Source organism: Sinocyclocheilus grahami, unplaced genomic scaffold (assembly GCF_001515645.1).
Source record: "Sinocyclocheilus grahami isolate Dianchi unplaced genomic scaffold, SAMN03320097.WGS_v1.1 scaffold375.1, whole genome shotgun sequence".
Lineage (NCBI taxonomy): Eukaryota > Metazoa > Chordata > Actinopteri > Cypriniformes > Cyprinidae > Sinocyclocheilus > Sinocyclocheilus grahami.
Genome location: NW_015505554.1, coordinates 533,116 through 553,927, shown reverse-complemented (window position 1 = coordinate 553,927; position 20,812 = coordinate 533,116). Strand labels below are relative to the sequence as shown.

The window sequence follows — 20,812 nt, the reverse complement described above, 5'->3', positions numbered from 1 at the left end:
TCTTCCACAAAGTTACCTAGTGGTCCTGGGGGTCGATAAACAACTATAAAATGGATTTTAAGAGGGTGGGTAATAGTGGCTGAATGTGATTCAAAGGAGCTGTTGATACATTGTGTCAATGTTGATACAAACTCAAACCACCCCGAGGAGGAAAAACAGACAGGCAGATCTAAAGCTGCACACATGCAGACACGAAACACACACACAATGAGAAATTATGGATCAGCACAGGATGAGTGCACAGCACTTAAACAATAACGAGGTAACAAGATGGGAGGGGCCAGACAATAGACAAATTATTTGAGAGTGCTGCAGGTGTAGCATTGTCCTCTGGTTTGATCCACGTCTCTGTTAGGGCCATGAGGTTTAGTCTTGAATGACTTGTAATAGAAGTAATAAAATCTGCTTTGTTTACAGCAGACTGGCAATTCCAGAGACCAATAGAAAAAGAAAGTAGTGTATTAGTAGACATAGGCAAAGTGCGCAAGTTGTTAGGATTGCGCTGCCTACAGTGTGTGATGCATGGTTTGTGAATGGTAGTGATAGTAGGGATCTGGAAACACATAGTAAGAATTGCTTATAAAAACTGAAAATAGAAGGGAAACAAGTAGTAGGAAAGAGAATGATTCAAAAGCGATACTTATGTCCCTTGCTGGTGTCTCTGCTTGGTGGAGTCGAACAGTAAACTCGATGGTCTTTACACTCTTCGGTCTTCACACGAGGAGAGCTTCACACTAGGGCTGCCGCGGAATACTAATACTAATAAAATACTTTAATATTTGTCTAACAAAACTCAAATTGAATTCAGCTGAACACACTTTCCTGTTTATCACAACAAATGGCCAAGCAAAGCGCACGACACTGACAAGGTGACACTGACAATCGTACACGATACAGTACGAGACCAAACGTGATTTGTCTTTGATTAGTTATTTGTCTTATCTGTACAGACAAGATCCTCAACGTATGTATTACAAATGTCACATTCTGAAATCCAAATAAAGATTTATGCTTTGAAGCGTATAGCCTACCATATATAGACCTATACCTGTGTCTGCTCCAGCATGTCTCTATTTAACCAAAATGCTGCACATTCATGCAATTCTGAATTTCACAGACACAAGTTGAAAGGCATTTGGTTGTGGATAGTAAGCAGTGTTGGGGAGTAACTAGTTACATGTAACGGAATTACCTAATTTAATGACAAAATAAATGTAACTAACCAGTTACAGCTACTGAGAAAAAATGGGCAATTAATTTACAGTTGCTTATGAAAATGTTAAAGATTACAAAGGGGGTTACATCTGAATTTTTTTCACACACACACACACAGATTTCTTTCCCCAATTGCTTTAGGAGTTTAGGACACAGAATAGGACATGTTATATGATAACTGTTTTATTTCTTATTTGGGTTTATGTTAGATGCCTGTGTTTCCTGTCATAGCTATGCAAAGATTGAATTTCAAAAACAGTATCATAGCAATTAGACTATTTCTTGTTATGGTTTTAAATCTGAATTTAACCTCAGTACGATCTCAAAGTAAAAAGAGGTGATTTTGTGTTGGATGTGCTTTAAAAATAAATTATAAACTTAATTCATATGATGAAGGATTCTGAAAGTCTGACAGTAATGAGTGTTGAGTACCACTGTAAGGTTAACCCTGCCTGCTTTAAATGTTTCAAAATGATTAACATTTGAAAACATTCATTAGAAATTTAGAAAAGTAATCAAAAAGTAATCAATTACATTATTTTAATAAAGTAATTTAAATAGTTACACTACTTATTACATTATAAATAGGGTAACTTGTAATCTGTAACAACTTATTACATTTCCAAAGTAACCTTCCCAACACTGATAGTAAGAAACATCTGAATTTTTCTAATCGATGGGTAGATGTGCACACATTAATGAATAGCGCAGGGTCTTATTAATTGGTAGTTGTTTGTGTGTGGGTTGGGAAATGCTGAAAACTGCGAAAATAAAGTCTCAAAATTCAAATGAATCAAATAGAATCGACTCAGAAGAGATACAATCTGCCTTGAGGTAAACCCCATAGCACCATCCAGGGGCGGTTTTAAGGTGAATGGATATCCGAGAAGGGTATTCCTGCAATACAGGAGACTGTGGTTTCAGGACAGCATTTCTAGGAGCCTACAGATTTTGTTTTGTATTTTGTTTATTTATTGTATGCATATATGTATTAGCATTAGCATATCTATTAATTATGGTCCTCACCATCCCCTAACCTGCTCAAAAATGCAAATCGGACACATAATTAAACAATTGAATAAGAAATATAATACTTTGATTAAAAATCTATATCTGTTGCTTCACAGTGACAGGGCTCAGTAACAAATAACCTAATTTGATACCTGAAACAGCTGCATCTTGTCATTTAAGTGTTGGCTTTGTGTTTTACTTAAGAATAATTTTGAAATATCAATTTTTATTTTCAAATAAATTGATCTAGTAAAGTATACACTCATAGTATCATCAGCTGGAACATCTTGATACTGTTAGATGTGCAAAGAGCAAATCTGTGGTTCTAACAGAAATGATGCCTACAAGGCATGGTGTTAAAAACATTTGATGCTTCAGCCCTTAGCATCACCTAGTGTACAACCAGTGCTAATACCAGTATTACCATTTGAAGGTGCATCCCAACCTGATTACGACTGATAAATATGTAATTAAAACACATGTGCCTGTACTCTGCTCTTATGTCTCTTTCTGCCCACAGTAAAGTTCTTGAAGCTGAAGCTCTGGCTGAAATGGAGTTGTCTAACTCTGCTAACTTTGGGCGCAAGAAATATTTCCTGCGGGAGTGTATCAGTGAAGTGGAGGGTCAAGTTCCTCATCCTGGTTTTGTCCCGCTTCCCAAAGAGATGACTGGCAAAAACAGGGCTAAACTGGCTGCAGGCTCTGACAAGTAAATACTGTTTGGGATGAATGCGAAAATGCTCAGGACGCTTTACATAAAAAAAAAAAAAATCTTTGGGGTGGGTGAACATGATTTGAAGTTTTGTGACTTTCACTTTTATGAACTTGCAAAAAAAAAAAATTTGGTGGCTTGTTCTTGAGTGAATACCTACAAAATGAATCACCACATTTTCATTCAGTGAATTTTATTAATTATTAGTGTTACATTTATGATACCGGATATTGCTCAGTGTAAACGCAACATAATCCAAAAGCTAATGGACAGGTTGTTAGTCACAATATGTTACTCTGATCACAAAAACATAACTACAATTACAAAAAGCATTACATTCAGCCACAGTCTGTTCTCTGTACAGGAAAGCCTTGAGTTAATAGAAGACAGAACTCACCAGTTTTGATGTCTTTTTGAAGGACTGATAAAACATGCAAGCAAAATCCAGGAGATTTAACATACAAATGGTACAGTTTTTGCACAGCTATTTAGAGGCGCAGCAGGCAATTATGATAACTATGCATAAGTTTGTTATGCCAACACTGGTTTCCATAACACTGGATGTATTTGTATAATTGCTTTATACATTTAGGTGCAATAGAAATCAGTACTTCTAAAGGAATAAAACAATGTATACAAATAAACAAAACAGACATCTGACATTGCTTTCATTGTACAAGCCCAAAAAACAAAAACAATTATTGATTTTTGGGTGAACTATCCGTTTAGTATTACAGATTTGTTGAATCAGTTCAAATATTGTTTCTGACAGCATCAACTTCAATCGTATTTTTCCAAAGGAAAAAAAAATAATGGTTTGGAATGGCGAGTAATTAGTGAAAGGATTTTTATGTTTGAGTGAACTATCCCTTTGATGTTTCAAAGATAGAAACACAGGAAATCAAGGTTTCTATTTAGTGAAGTGCTGGTTATCCATTAGATCAATAATAATAAAAAAAGTTCAAAGCTGCAGGTGTGCATTCAAGCTAGACTTTGATACATAAACTGAGATTTTCATAAAATTCTAATGTATTCTGAATCAAAGTAGCTATGAGCATGAAATACTGACTTTGCTGAACAGAAAATTCTTTACTTCAGATATTTCAACCACTTCCATAAAACCTACCTATTTATTTGACTTGAAACTACATGATGCAAGATTAAGATTTTGTTGACATAAAATATTTGAATATTTAGCAAAGCCAAGACTTGCTGCTTAAAAAAAAAAATTTAATTACAAATTTAAATCAATGCAACAGATATTCAGTTGTTCTGATCACAAATTGTCCTACTTCTATGCATTCTTGCATATAAAATTTGTTTTATATTTTTGTCAAATGCATCAGTAGCTTACATTGTTATTTGTAACTGAAAACAAGCCTCATCAATTACAAAACAAGTTTGTGACGGCCACTATTTTTTTCTTTTCTGCTCTTCTAGTGTTTTTTGCAGCTCCTTTAGGTTCTCAGACAAAAGCTCCACTTCATCAGAGCGTCCGCTTAGCTTGGCGTCAAAGATATATGCCCGGATGTTATCGATCTGTTGTAGAAGTAGCTCTTCCTCAATCATGTCATCAACTGCTGTGCCATCCTCATCATCCTCTTCATCAAATGGATTGGTTGAGGCAGCTGGAATCTCATCGGAAACCTCTTTAAAAGGGTTACCTCGATCTTCATAATCGTCATCTTCAAAAGGATTTCTAGCTGACTTCACTTTAGCTGTACCTGGATCTTCCATTTCATCGTTTTCTTCCTCAAACGGGTTGTGCTCTTTCTTTCCATTGGCTGTCTGAGAGTTTGTCGGTTCTTCCTCAGCAGGAGAGAAATGCTCCTCGTCAAAGGGGTTTCTGGTGGGTGGAGTTGGTGTGTGTTTATCTCTTTGCCTCTCTAAGGGAGGAGAGTTTCCTAATAGACGTGACAAAGACTGTGAAGACCCAGGGCTTCCAATCAAATGTTCTCCCTCCTCTTCTCTTTTCTGAACATCTTCTCGGTCTCTGAAATCCAAGGAGGAGTGTTTTGATTGGTTCCTGTACTTGAGCTCTCTCTGCTGCAGATGTTCGATCTGTCTCTGCTGCAGGTCTGTCTCCTCAGCTAACCTCTGTGAAAGCTGGATGGCTCGACTGGTCTGCTGAGTGTCAAACTCATCCTGCAGCTGCCGCAGGTTCTCCTCCAGCATGGCCACTTCATCGGTGCGGTTTGCGGAGCGCGCCTGCCGTAAGAACGACTCTATGTTTTTAATCTGTTGCAGGAGAGGGTCGTCCAGCTCGGAGCGAGTCTGCAGAGTGTCTGATTGTGGCAGCCAGCCACCAGCTTTGGTTATGCGTGGACCTGAAACGTTTTCATTTGCACCGAGGGCCAGTCGGTCATGATCATTTTCCATTTGACGCTTTTGTGCCTCCAGACCTGCCTAGGTTATGTAAGACAAGACAAGAGTTACATTATGACCTGCAAAATAATTAATTGCATCAGACCAGCTATTTCAGAATAATTTTTTGCTTAAGTGTTATTGTACAAGAATGAAAATATGATTTATTAGAAACTCGTATCTCTAGACCAGTAGTTTTCAATCCTGGTCCTGGGGACCCACCGCTCTGCACATTTTGCATGTCTCTCTTATTTAACACACCTGATTCAGATCATCAGCTCATTAGGAGAGAGATCCATGAACTGTGCTGTGTGTCAGATAAGAGAGACATACAAAATGTGGGTGCGGTTTGCGGAGCGCGCCTGCCGTAAGAACGACTCTATGTTTTTAATCTGTTGCAGGAGAGGGTCGTCCAGCTCGGAGCGAGTCTGCAGAGTGTCTGATTGTGGCAGCCAGCCACCAGCTTTGGTTATGCGTGGACCTGAAACGTTTTCATTTGCACCGAGGGCCAGTCGGTCATGATCATTTTCCATTTGACGCTTTTGTGCCTCCAGACCTGCCTAGGTTATGTAAGACAAGACAAGAGTTACATTATGACCTGCAAAATAATTAATTGCATCAGACCAGCTATTTCAGAATAATTTTTTGCTTAAGTGTTATTGTACAAGAATGAAAATATGATTTATTAGAAACTCGTATCTCTAGACCAGTAGTTTTCAATCCTGGTCCTGGGGACCCACCGCTCTGCACATTTTGCATGTCTCTCTTATTTAACACACCTGATTCAGATCATCAGCTCATTAGGAGAGAGATCCATGAACTGTGCTGTGTGTCAGATAAGAGAGACATACAAAATGTGCAGAGTGGTGGGTCCCCAGGACCAGGATTGAAAACCACTGCTCTAGACTACTAATCAGGGTCATCATTGATTCACTGATCTGATTCTTAAAATAAATGCACTGATTTGATTAATCGAATTCATCGACAGGTTTGTTTAAGATGAGCAAGTTCTGCGCAGCACTGATCACCAGGTGTGATTAATTATGTTCATTGGATCATCTCATAGGAACCTAAAACTGATCAAAACTGAAAAATTATGTGGACATTTGTGGACTTGCATTAAGGCGATTTAGATCCCCCCCCGTCGGCCACCATTTTGTGTAAATGAGGAACTGTCAAATCGAACACAAGTATCTCTATATCAGGGTTTTCAAACAGGTCCTGGAGGCCCCCCATCACTGCACATTTTGAATGTCCCCCTCATCTAACAAACCTGATTCAACTCATTAGTAGAGACTGCAAGACCTGAACGGGGTGTGTCCGATATACAAACTGTGCAGTGGTGGGGGGACTCCATGACCTGTTTGAAAACCCTGCTCTATACAAAACTATCCAACTTTTTCCTAGCGAGCCTACTGCATTTTAAAGTATGGGAGGCACTTCTGGTTTGGGGATGTTCCATTCAAAAAACTGAAACAAATTATTTCAAGTCATAAAGCTGCACTACATATAATCCTTATCCATCAGTTTGACTGAATGAGCTGTAAATGTTCTTTCATCTTCTATTTTCAGATGTCAGAATAACATAACATGATATTTTAATGTGACATGGTACAAGAATATCAAAATGGCAAGAGCTCCACACGCTACATTCTTTGCCTCCTGATTTTTTTATTTTTCCTTTGTATTCCGCTGTAACAATACGGAAAAAGACAACACATACTGCACATTTAATCTATGATATATCCAATGAATAATTCACTGGAATGCATGCAAGAATCTCTTGTTTTTCTTCCCAAATCCTCGTGTCTCTTTCCAGGTTAGTTTTCACGAAGATGCGTTAAAATTTAACTGTCCCCCCTTTTTATTTCTAATCCCTATTTTAATGTTCGATGGTTGAAGGGAGAGAAGAACAATGTCACCTTATTGTACCCAGTTTTTGAAAAGGCTTTTTATTGTGTTCATAGTGCAAACTTTTGACTGCTTGTTCAAGTTTAACGGAAGTTACTCCCATAATATGAGCAACGCATGATAGGGCATACTTATAGGGCATAATTCCTATATATTGCAAGGATATATATGGCTGGATGTCATACAGTATATAAGCTTCTGCTGGTTCATAATTCTGCAGCCTTCTAGGTCTTTCCTGATTATTATTCTTTACCATATAAACCAAACCTCCTTTGCTACATTGGCTAAACAGTCAGAACATGTTCTCTCAGATTTTAATAGATTTAGATCAAATTGATAGTACAACCCACAATAAAAACTGAGTGCCCTCAGAATTCAACCTTTCAGCAGACACAATCAGAGATATTAAACTGTTGTAGAAAAGTTTCCTATGAAATTTGGTTTAAGGAACCCTAAAACTGAGAAACAAGGAAGAATACTCAGATGGGTCACATGTGACATACAATTCAAGGTCAAAAGGTTTTGGATTTGAGTCATCAGAATCACCAATGATTCACTTCAGTTTTTATCAAATAAAGAAAAACCGATTAGCAAATTGGATTGATATGAGAAACAGAAAATGATCATGTTGTGGTTTATTCACCTGTCTCTCCTTCTGCGTCCTTTTCTCCTGCTCCTCTCTTCTCTTCTCTTTAAGCTCCTCATATTTCTGCTTGGTGGGGAGCGATGTCAGACCCAACAGTTTCTCCTACGGGTGTAAAAAGTAACTGTTGAATGGAGAATTTGAGCTTCAACCCTTATATAGGTTTTCCCATAAGTTTGTAAACCTCTCGGAAAATTGTCAAAATGTTTAACATTTAAAAAGTATATATAAATATAAGTATATACCTGTATAAAAAGTGTAGCTGTGTAGCGCACCATCCTTTGCAGCTGCAGGGCTTTTGGGTGAGGCTGGACCTCGTCTTTTAGTCCGAGTGCGAGTATCTTCTTACTGATGCCAAACCCCCCCCCCCACACAGAAATGTATTCTGTGAATCCTGATTTAGATATGTACATCACGTCACAGTATGTGTCTTTAGTCTGTTGCCTACCTCAGAACATCAAGGAGCTCATAGTATTTCAGTATCTCCATCCTCAGTGCAGCAGCAGTCTCTAGATTACAGGTCGTCTCCCCAGCACTACACAATACAGAGAAAACTTGAGTCTGGCAATGTTTGGGATGTGGTACCAGGCATTAAAATATCATTAAAGAAGTTAACAAATGTACATTTGTAGTGCTTTTCTTATAGCTTGAGGGCTTACTTGAGAGACTCTGCCATGCGTGTGTACTCTGGAGCCTTAGCTTCAACTTTCTCCATACATGTCCTTAACCTCTGCACAGCAAAAACAAACAATACTATGACTGAAGACTATGCTGTATATTAAGAGCTACCATCCCAACAATACATAGCTGCAAGCAGCAATCATCAGGGTTCAATCAAGCACAAATGGCCCATGTGGATGTGGAGATGATACAATTGCCATGCATCTCTTCCAATATAATAATAATAATAATGTTTTTAATCTTTATAGCGCCTTTCAAGAACCCAAAGGACGCTTACAAAATAATACAAGCAAATTGGCGAACAAAATACACCAGACAGTCAAGAGCCCAAAGACGTTTCACAAAATAATACAAGCAATTATGTCAATATGTGTTTTTACTGCAAAATCAACAAACTTGGAATCTTTACAGGTATAGAAGCGTTTAATGAAACAATTTTTAAAAAATCATGCTATTCTGAAAAGACGCAAAAGAGATATGAATTTATATGCAATAGTTTTAGTTATTCAGGATTTTTGTTCAGCGTGGTCTAATATGTATTATGAAAATGTATGATGCATATTTGTTATATTAAACTATGGGCTGCATGAGAAATTACTGGTCATTCAATGTTTAATTACACAAAACAGTAAGGGCTTAAAGGCTGCTGAACTCATGAATATTAATCACATCACTGCATTCGCTCAAAGCGATTTGCTAAAATCAAAATGTGGACAGTGATAGAGGAGCATTTGCGAATGTAATTGCCACTTGTGCAATAACTCTGTCGTTTTACACAAGGTGGCTAAAATAATTAATAATAATGCCATCCAAACTCATATTGACAAGAAAAAATAAGAAATAATACCATTTAGCATATGTAGCATGTCAATTCTAACTGGTAAGACTCTTTCGCTTTCTCTCTTTGAGTGCGTGAGAGAAAAAAACTCAGAAAGAGAGCTGTTTTCCATTGAAAACATCAAGAAGTGGTCTCCCAAAACATTCACTTCTAATTAACACAGTTGAAATAAATATGTCATTTACACCTTTATGTTTACTCTAGGATAAAATAATAAATAAACACAATGTTTAACAAAAAATGCTTGACTCTAAAGTTTGTACCTCATAGAGTTTGACGATATCAGGCACGTGGTCTTTTTCCTCCAGTTTGTGCTGATGCCGGAGTAGTGCGTCCATGCAGTGACGGCAACAACGTACACGGTCCTCGTCTTTCTCCTCCAACACAGATGTGACAGATGAGATGCTGTTAATGGAGCCGCGGCGAGAAGTCTGCTGCATCACTGGGCCTGCAGATCCAGGAGACCCACTCTGGCCAGGAGCCCACAGGGCCTCCCTTGTTCCACTGGTTAATTTATCTGAAAGCACATTGCAGTATGTCCTGAAAATCTAACCTACCTGCTCAGGATGACCAACCAGTAGTTAAATGTACTTCATTCAATGCCAAATATATATATATATTTTTTAAAGAACTACTTTCCCCAAGACGTTTGTTATATTTATGCTTATTAGAGTAGCATATTGTCAGGGTTTCTGCAAGTTATACGAAGGTGTAGGATGTTCATAAAATGTTCATCCAATATTTCCCTCGGTCCGATGGCTACGATATGCTGTCCTACCTGCCTGTCAATGCATGTATATATTTGCATACCCCCGCTTTAAGGCATTTTAAGACCTGCAGAAATATAAACATCAAACTACTGCAGGCAAGAACTAAATCCCCCTTGACGTGAGGAACACCATTTTCTGCCTATAAAGTAGAGATGTCAGGATCATGACCAAACATGTTGATTCAGTACACCAAATCTAACTGAATCATTTGCAATACTTTGCATCGTGTGTCAGCAATGAATTAACTGGTCTCTCAAATGTTTCTGACATTTTGACTCTAAAGTAATTTATTCTAAAGTCTAGTGATATCTGCTTTTGCTAACTCTTCTTTACAATGAACTGCTCCAACCAGTTTGCAATTTGGATAGAAGCAGTACTTGAAGCAACAGTACACTGAACAGTCTCTTTCGGTAATATAAAGAAATACTGAGAGCCGATGAGTGCGCGAATACTATAAATGTACTGTCTGGAATCTGACTGAGGAGACAAAATGTAATGTATAAACAAGTCATACAAGAAATATGTTTATGACTTGATTATTTTATCTGGTGGGGAAAAAGGAAACAGACTATTATAATAGCCGAAAGGAGCAAATACGCAAACATATTTAAACATACTTAAAGACTTGGGGGTATGACTCTGACTAACGTTTGATTTTGAATATATAATTAACATTTTACAAGACCAACGTACAAAAACACGAAATCCCCATTTGAGGTACAATTGAGTTACTGCGTCAGATATGTCACTTTACTCACATGTGAAATAAACTTTCCAAAATTACTGCTTCACAGAAATCAATTGGGACCTCCCATCATTACTGTATAAACTCTCCCAAATCAGTAACATATTGGACTGCATTTTTTAGTCAGAATGCTGTCTTGTATCTGACAATTGCAGGCAGTATACAGAAAGGCAACTCACTATTTTTTTTGAAAAAAATAAAATAAAATAACGAATATGCAATCCATTCTGTGCAAGTCAAATTAGGCAGGACAAAGGATTTACTGAAGAAAATCTTAATGTATAGTATTTTCCATATAATCCATCATATCTATACAGTAACTCACATGCCAGTGGCAGAGGAATAAACTCTGTGCACTTTCTGCACATAATGGACCCACAGAGTCTGCAATGGTGGCGGCGGTTGCGGATGTTGAATTTGCCCCCACAATCAGGGCAAAATGGCACATCCTGATCATTCACCCACGATACCACTGACTTCTCAAGTGCTGAGAAAACAAAGTAGCATAGTAGTCACATTTTAAGTCATTATTTAAACGGAACAAAGCACATGTGTGATATTTTGTTCACATACATCTTATTTGCGCTGCATCCATGTTGGTTCTGTCAAAGGACGTTAGCTGGCAATGAAAAGCAAAGTAGTAATGTGAAACAATTTGATCAAATGGACAGTTCTATTTAAAATTTAATCCCATTATCTAAATGTATCAGATTGTTAAACCTTAAGCACAAAAAAAATCTGCTCATGTATCCAGACATTTCTAGCTATGCAAGCCCACATGTTCCAAAATGTGTTAGACCACATTTCAAGTATTTGTTGCATTTCAAGCTTTGGCACAAGGGGTGCTATTGCATAAGTGTAAACTGAAAAGTCAGTTTTGTCTTTCAGATCAACTACTGACATAGCAAGTTTGAAGAGAATTTACCCAAGCAAGTCAGTTATAGTTAGTCAAACTGTTATGTTTATCACTAGCTTCCTGAATAATAACATGACATTTTTTATATTTTCTAAATAAAACTTAATGTTCCTTTCAGTACTGAGGTTTGTTACAGTCACAGTAACAAGAACAGACAAGCATTTACTGTACAACCAAAGCCATGCACTTGCACTGTGCATGGCAAAGCATTCATGTCTGTTTTCATACACTTGCTTATAGAGGTCGACCGATGTATCGGTTTTGCCGATTAATCAGCACCGATAGTTGATTGCTGGAACTATCAGCAAAAATACATGCCGGTAGTTTTTCCGGGTTGCGTCTGTTGCTGAAGAGGCTGAGAAGCTCCCCTGTCATTATACAGTACAAGAGCGACCTCTAGAGGCGGAAATCACTGACAGCACATGCTGTTTGTTTTGACACGTGAGGCTGCGCGCTGCACAGTTTGTTTGTTTGTTTGGTTATGATTTAACGCCATGCAAGCTACCTCGGCTATATTCATGGCGAGAACCAGGTTAGTTAAGTTAAATTAAGTTTTTAAATTTGATCTTAGATAAAAAATTCTAAAACTAAATCTGGCCTTACTTCATTAAAAATCTTTTCATAAAAGTCAACAGAAAAATAATGAGTTCTGTCAGACTTTAAACTATTACAATCCATCAAAATATGCTTCAAAGATAATGTATTCTGGCATAAAGAACATAAAGGAGGATCTTCACTCGCCAACAGAAAACTATGGGTTAGTCTGGAATGTCCTATTCGACAGCGAGTGTAGACAATATGATCCCATCGATCTGCACAGAGCAAACACTTCAGATGCAGATTTAAAACATGAACAACTAATCGGTGTGTACACATTATACTGTAGTGCATGTTAGCATATCATTACAAAGTAATTAATTTGTTGACTAGATGCGCTTCATTAGTGGAGAAATAACAGCAGTATGTTTGCTATCAAGGCTGAGAGGACACTAACATTAGCAGCACCTCAAATGGTTAAACCACACGCAAGTTTCCATTAAATTATTTTTCCCAAATCGTTGTTAATGCACATAATGACTTGTAAAATTGTGTATTGTGCATTTTTCAGCGAAACGTCTGTATTTCTGTGGCTCTAATAAAGTTAGTATGCTTCATAGAGAATTATAATATAGATCGCAATTTGTTTTTTTTTAACCACCTCATCTACTTCAACTTCAAACTCATCTATGCCGCTTTTTGATCATTCTTGAGGTGAACTTTTGCCCGTTTGGTGATTAAATAAACTGTTTTAGACCATCACTTGACCTGAATGTGGCGCGTCTGGTGTGTGATTCCCGATACCTGCGAGCTTTTTGCCAGGTGTGCGACTGCCATATTTTGTTATTTTGATTAGATAATCATCAAGTGTTCTAGAATAGAAGCAATTAAAGTGTGAGAGTAGGCCTGGGCGATAAAACGTTATTGATATTTATCGACGGTGCACATTCTTCGATAACGATATAAACATTTTTTCCATATAGCTCACGATATAGTCGCGTGCTATGAGTGACGCAGACAGCACACACAAACACGAACATGAGTGCTGTGCCTGCCTGTGATGAGGAGATTGTGAGTAAAGAATGAATATTAGTCGAATTTAAAATAAACATTTGTATTTGAACGTAAAAATGGTACAATCCAATGTTAGATGTGCGTCAGGGAGCGTCATCAGTGGAGCACGAGATGCGGTGATGATGATGTAAGTGACGTTGTAGTTTAATGTTTTGTTAGTCTAGCCCACGAGATGCGCAGTTGCTGTGTTATTCATTCAAAATATTAGAGAACTATAGAAGCTCAATGCGGAGAAGATCTTGATTAGGTTAAAACCGAAACCAAGCCATTAACACAGAACGCATATTCAGCGCATTTTCTAGACGGACAAATATGACTGCTGCACTCACGTCTCACACAAGAGAGACAGCCATGCAAAGTTAAAGGCACAATATGTAATTTTCACCGCTAGAGGGCGCATATTCAAAATAAACAAAGAAACAAAGGCATAGTTTGATGACGCCGTGACTGAGTGTGGAATCATGGGAGTTGTCGTCTTCATCCCCACAGCCGATGAAATCCGACGGGACTCAGGCAGAAATCATGTTTATGGATGAGCTAATGATTTATTAATGTAGTAGAATGAAGCAGGGTGAGGCTGAAAGCCGTCGAAGTGAAACGAGGTCACTGAACGAGCGTGACACACGACTCGAAAGCAGCGGAGCTTTTATTATGCCACAGTCGACCGCTTCCGCTCCTTCCAGTCGTGAGTATGTAGGGAAAAAAGTAGTGCTGTTTTATCATACTAGATACATTTAAAAGTTCTGTTATAATGCTACTCTGTGCGGTCGGCACCGGTCTATTAAAACGCACAACATATTAAAGTGTCTTTGGTGTTTCCATATTTTCTACAAAACAAAACCGGAAATCGAGGGGTTATGACGTCATTGGCAGGCGACACAATGACACTATGGACACGGTCCTTGTCACTATTTAAAATAGCTTATTTCTCTGGATTTAAACATTCTTCGAAACATTTGGGATAATGGAAGTACACAAGTCAGCAAAATATATAACACTGTTCTAGTGGTTTTTGGATAATTTAATAAAAAAATCGTATATATTGTGCCTTTAAAACAGTTTAAACTTTTAGAAAACACGTCGCAAATTTGTGGAGGTTTATTCCTTTTCACTGCGTCTCGTATGTTTTTAAAGGCAATCTGTGTGATGGGCGAGTCGGCTCTTTGTATTAAGCAATGCATAAATACATGATGCTGTTTTGTTCATAATTGTTTATGCAATTTACGAAATTATATTTGATTTATATGAGTTAATTTAGACGTAATGCACGTTTTTTTATAGACGGTTACTTCCTTGCATTGACAATTTAATGTGCTGCATTATTTTGTTTGCCCTCGGGAAACAAGGCAAAAGTTTAACCTATTTAATCTGCATATAAAACATTAGAAATTAGATATTTATTTAATTTTTACTGTGTTTTTGACTGTTAAAACAAAAAAAATATTTGTTGTTTGTCTCAATAAACTGTTAATTTAAAAATACAGTGGTTAAATGTAAAAAACAATTTCTATTGCTCTTTGTTTTAAAAAAGGTTATAAAAAATGTCAATAATTGATACCGAACGATATGAAAACATTACATCATTGATACATTTTTTAGCTATATCGCCCAGCCCTATGTGAGAGTATCCATATGTATGTAATTTCATGCTATGGCCTTTGTGTAGCTATTTAAAGATGCCCATCTAGTTAGAGTGTGTTAATTTCAACATCTACTAATACATTTTTATATTTTGAAATTGCTTCTCTTAACATTAGTTAATGAACTATGAACTAACTTTAATGATCAATATATAATTAATATTTAATATTAATATTTTTTTATTCATGTACAATGTATGGTTCAGTACTGTTTCAGTATTTTTTTTATTTATTTTTTTAAATAGTAAAGCACTATTTTAGTTTTTCGTTCAGTATCCATTTTAAAAACTATCGGTTGATTAATCGTATCGGCCAGTGTGGTCCAACTTAGCTATTGGTATCGGTAAAATCCATTATCGGTTGACCTCTACTTGCTTAGAGTATATCAACAATCATATAAGATGCGACTGAAATTACTAGGAGCACAATAGACAAATATTCACCTTTTCCAGTCGTATAATACATTTGTTGACTTCAATAACATAATGATCAATTCTTGCAGCTCTTTGCTTCTTGAAAAAATCCAAGTGACTGCGGGTGGCTCCTATTTTAACAGAAGACTTATTACAGTCTGACAATGACAACTTGCTTTGAATCTTATACATTTTTATAAAAATTCTTATTCTTAGTTTTTTAAATTTTTTTATCTGTCTTTGGTAGTAAGAATCTTACCGAGCTCCTGCGGCTCCCACATGAAGGGGTCCACTCCTCCATAATAAAATGATTCATAGCTGCTGTCTGTCCGCTCATCTCCATCCCGCTTTAACAGCTTGTCTTTGGCTTTCTTTGCCTTTTGCACCAGGCCTGAGAAAACAGCATGAAAAATGCTTAATAATTGAACACGTCAGTTCCTCCACTTACTGGAAAACTAGGGTGTAAATTGACAACATGGTGTTCTAGAACAGGGGTTTTCAAACCTGTCCTGGAGGACCCTGCACATTTTGTACATCTCCCTCATCTAACACACCTGATTCCACTCATCAACTCGTTAGCAGAGACTGCAAGACTGGAATTGACCCAAGACTGGAATTGAGAACAACTGTTCTAGAAGAATCAGCGCACGCTGCCTAAATACATTACCTTTTGTGTTGGTTTTGGTTCTCAATCTTTGTCTGCATATAAAACAACAAGCTTATAGCATGTCCCCATTTACTATGCCTCAGGTCATAAACCGTTTTAGATGGATGCTGAGGCTTTTTAGGTTGGGTGCAATCTGCTATCTCTGGTCCAGTTTACTTCCATGGCTGCAGAACACTGTGTTTTCCTGCCAACTGGCAACCTGGTGTGTCAAAATACTATTGGCAGCAGTGGGACCACATTGGCTATGTATTGATGACAGAATTTGGCCCTTGGTGAAAAATATTTGAGGAACTCTACTATCCATCTTATTTTGCAACACAGAAGCAAGCTATTTTCTTTCAATAAGAAAGACTTCCGCTTTGTTAGCCGTTATAGGTAAGTAACTAGAAGAATATCAAAGTGCATTAAACTGTAAAACTATTTGTGCTACAAACCAGTGTGTTTAAGATTATGATAATAATTTTGCAATTTCACACAGCATAACATAACTGGAAGAGAATGGCACCGGAAGTCTTGCACACTCAAGTTACAAAGGGCAGTGCTCACTCTTACATTAAAATTAAGGTGGATAGAATTTCTTTTAAATAAGCATGACTTAACTACCAAGTAAGTCCTTGGAAAGGATAACAATAAATTCAATTATTTGTCCTGTGTTTTATGAAACCAACCTGCATCTAGGGCTGGGCGATAAGATCGCAATAAAATTAGATAAATATGATAAGCTCTAGGGTTGGGCGATGTCTACCAAATTGACATCAGACGATGTCTACAGTGAATCATCATGATGGATGATGTCATCGGGGGGTGGGGTTAGGGGGTGTGCCCGAAGCGTGAATCCGTATGCAGAAAGGCACGGAAAACAAATAATGCGTTCTACGGAGCCACTAAAGGGACATGGTTAGCTGCTTGCTAGCAGTAAACTGTTACATTACAGTACATGAAAGTTCACTTACCACATACACAGAGTAACAGTCTATCACACAGCAGAAATAAAACAGCTAGTCAGTGCATGTCGCTATTAAGCCTGCATATTGTGTGTCCCTGTGTGAACGAGCATAACAGTTTCGTCTACTTCACAAACACATTTGACACTTGTCATGAAAGATCTTCACAACAAATCGCCAAACGTAATGTTAAGATTTCACTTTTTTGAAATTATGAAAGAAATATATCAATATATTACTAAATTGTTTTCAACAATAATAATAATATTTTGTGAGCAGCAAATCAGCATATTAGAATGATTTCTGAAGGATCACGTGACACTGAAGACTGGAGTAATGATGCTGAAAATTCATCACAGAAATAAATTACAGTTTACAAATATATTCAAACAGAAAATAGTTACTTTGAATTGTAGAAATATTTCACAATAATACCGTTTTTGCAGCAAAATAAAGGCAGCCTCAGTAAGCAGAAGAGACTTCTTTTAAAAACATTAAAAATCTTACTGATCTAAACTTTTGAACGTCAGTGTATAATACATCCATGTGCATTTATATAATTATTATTATATACAGTTAAATCAAATTTAACTGTAATCATGATAGTTGCACTATAAGTCACATCTCGTGCACTTTATACTCGTGAACAACTACATACAAATGTGACCCTGGAGCACAAAACCTTGAGTCACTGGGGTATATTTCTAGCAATAGCCAAAAATACATTGTTTGTATAGGTCAAAATTATTGATTTTCTTTTATGCCAAAAATCTTTAGGACATTAAGTAAAGATCATGTTCCGTGAAGATATTTAGCAAATTCCCTACCGTAAATATATCAAAACTTAATTTTTGATTAGTAATATGCATTGCTAAGAAAGGCAATTTTCTCAATAGTTTGATTTTTTTTGCACCCTCAGATTCCAGATTTTATAGTTGTATCTCAGCCAAATATGTCCTATCCTAACAAACCATACATCAATGGAAAGCTTATTTATTCAGCTTTCAGATAATGCATAAATCTCAATTTTCGAAAAATTGACACTTAAGACTAGTTTTGTTGTCCATGGTCACAAATCACACCTGGGTCTAAGTATAGGCTACTCAATTAAAAGAAGCTTCAATCAAAGCCTCAAATCATTTTCACTGCCTTTATTTTAGTCAGACTTCTTGCAGTACTGGGGTAGTGCACAATAGCCGGTGGGTAAACTGAATATGTACACTCCCTTCGGACTGGAATCTCACTTAAGATGGGAGAATAAACTGTGAAGACCACTTCTTATGGCACTTACGATCGAATGGAACACAGCTTGTAAAACGTTTAGCACTGTGACACAGGGGACACTCTATTCTTGTTTATTCCCCCGAGTAATGAACTGTGAGAAATGGCAATCAATCTTAAGACTTAAGAGACTATTCCAGCTTACTTTTCAGCTGACCACCAACGTGCCGGTTGTCACCGGAGTGTTCCTCTTCATAGTGGCCTTGTAGCTGGTAGAACGACTGGAGGTCCTTCAAACAGAGAGGGCACAGGAAGCCCTCCTTCACCTCAGCAGAGTCCTCTAATGAGGGCGGGTAGATGGAGGCCATAAGGTGGGTTTGGGTGTGAGAGGCTGGATCCAATGCTTCTCAGTTTATGAGGCACCTGTGTGACAGCACCGGCCATGCCAGACCCTCTCCATCACTCAAACAATCATACATGCAAAAATACATTAATATTACATAACCATGTGACTTCTTAAAATAAAACACATTTACATCATGTTAAATATTCCTAACAGATCCTGTTATATCCCATGGTATTTCCAAAAAAGGGACATTTTATAAAAACAGACACACTTGCCTGCATATTAAATGCTTTGTTTTACTGTCTCCATCTTAAGTATTAAGTAACATTATCAACAACCCTGAAATAAGAATGCACGGTTTATGTCAATCAGATGCACGTTCATCAATATAGCAATCATCATTGGTCCAATTCATTTTTAACAATACAATAAAGAAGCATCATTAAAACTGACATGATCTAACAGTGGTCAAGAGTAGAAAGTATTCATAATTTAACATTAACCAAGATGGACAAACGTGTATAAAAAGATATTCGTTAATTCATGGTACTTAATCAAATGGTTATGTATAGCCTACAACTTTGTTGTAAAGCGTTACTAATCACAAAAATCATAAGCCCCATCACAACCCCCCTGAAGGTCACTGCATAAGGTCACCCTGCTTAAATCTAGAACTGTTTCTAACACCTTTATAATTACAAATATGTGTTTTCTGCTTGGATCAGCAGGTTCTTTATTTATTTATTGTCTTTTGGTGTTTGTTAAAAGAAATAACAAATAAATACAGAATGTTTTCTTATAAGAGAGTTTTTATGTATGTATGCATGTATTTTTATACAAAATGAACATTTTAATAGAAGTTATAGGCACCTGCGAACATCATAACAAAGTGATGCTCTACAAAAGCACTGGATTATATAGAGACTGGACAATGTTAGTCTTGAAATAAATACCTCACTCAAAAAAGATTTTTTTTTTAAGTTAAAAGGCTCAATCAAATAAACAAATGTGCAATCTGTCCTCTATTGTAAACATGCTTGCCTGTCTGTTAGTCTGTCAGCAGGCCTAACCTAAATCACACTGGAATGAGAAAGGAATACGTTTATCTACCTTTTTCCCCAGCGATAAGCTTTCACCTCTTTAACAGCCTCTTAAAAGCGAATGCTTAGAGATATCGAATTAAACGCGCTTTAAAAGAACAGTAAGCGCTGAGCATACAGACTATCGTGTGACTCGGTTTACTAGGCGTGATCACAGGAACACTGATCGTCGTGTCAAAATAAAAGTCCCCTCTTAATGTATAAGCATCGTGCTGAATTTAGTCCTCTCTCTCTCTCTCTCTCTCTCTCTCTCTCTTTATATGGGTTACATTATAAAATGTTATAAATAATCAAAAGCTTATTTGTCAAAAACTAATTAAATAATTTTTTTTATTTAACTTTGTGTAGCATTTTAAACGAGTTCAAAAATTAATTTTATTATCAACCTGCTGAGAAAATAAATAAATAAATAAAAAGCCCAAGCTTGGCTGGTTTAAGCTGGTCTTCCAGCCTGGTCATAGGTGGTCATAGCTAGTTTGCATGCTGGTTTTAGAGGGGTTTTGACCAATTCTTTAGCTATTATTAAATTTTTATTTAATTTATTATTATATTTATTTAGTTATCATTTAACTATGGAATTAATAAGATGATACGTATACAGTATATAGATTATTATACAAATGACATAATATATATACATACTCCCATCTCCCGACTGCATCTCTGGAGCTCAGCCACAGTGATCTTTGGGTTCTTCTTTACCTCTCTCACCAAGGCTCTTCTCCCCCGATAGCTCAGTTTGGCTGGACGGCCAGCTCTAGTAAGGGTTCTGGTCGTCCCAAACGTCTTCCATTTAAGGGTTATGGAGGCCACTGTGCTCTTAGGAATCTTAAGTGCAGCAGAAATTTTTTTTGTAATCTTGGCCAGATCTGTGCCTTGCCACAATTCTGTCTCTGAGCTCTTCAGGCAGTTGAAAAAAATGATTCTCATGATTCTCATTTGCTCTGACATGCACTGTGAGCTGTAAGGTCTTATATAGACAGGTGTGTGGCTTTCCTAATCAAGTCCAATCAGTATAATCAAACACAGCTGGACTCAAATGAAGGTGTAGACCCATCTCAAGG

General features: G+C 37.1%; 1 protein-coding gene across 2 annotated transcripts; it reads right to left on the bottom strand.

Moving 5' to 3' along the window:
• Positions 1–3,114: 3,114 nt before the first annotated feature.
• LOC107549571 (rabenosyn-5-like) lies at positions 3,115–19,897 on the bottom strand. Of its 2 annotated transcripts, XM_016230711.1 has the most exons (13): positions 19,759–19,897; positions 18,508–18,764; positions 15,730–15,861; positions 15,501–15,601; positions 11,464–11,509; positions 11,216–11,377; positions 9,639–9,892; positions 8,516–8,586; positions 8,305–8,391; positions 8,102–8,204; positions 7,857–7,961; positions 5,645–5,862; positions 3,115–5,126 (listed from the first exon to the last, which is right to left on the bottom strand). In XM_016230711.1, the coding sequence occupies exons 2-13, from the start codon at positions 18,668–18,670 to the stop codon at positions 4,352–4,354; spliced, it is 2,217 nt and encodes a 738-aa protein (XP_016086197.1). In that variant the 5' UTR covers positions 18,671–18,764; positions 19,759–19,897; the 3' UTR covers positions 3,115–4,351. The 2 variants fall into 2 exon arrangements, with proteins under 2 accessions (XP_016086197.1, XP_016086198.1); XM_016230712.1 differs by lacking the exon at positions 19,759–19,897 and having other exon boundaries at positions 3,115–5,146; positions 5,665–5,862; positions 18,508–19,389.
• Between the last annotated feature and the right edge of the window lie 915 nt (positions 19,898–20,812).

Excerpts from the sequence above, each read along its gene's own strand:
- LOC107549571 (XM_016230711.1), bottom strand. The coding sequence starts at position 18,670 with ATGGCCTCCATCTACCCGCCCTCATTAGAGGACTCTGCTGAGGTGAAG. Across the intron at positions 7,962-8,101 it reads CAGCTACACTTTTTATACAG|GAGAAACTGTTGGGTCTGAC; the intron begins GTATATACTTAT and ends TTACACCCGTAG. Across the intron at positions 5,863-7,856 it reads GGACGCAGAAGGAGAGACAG|GCAGGTCTGGAGGCACAAAA; the intron begins GTGAATAAACCA and ends TACATAACCTAG.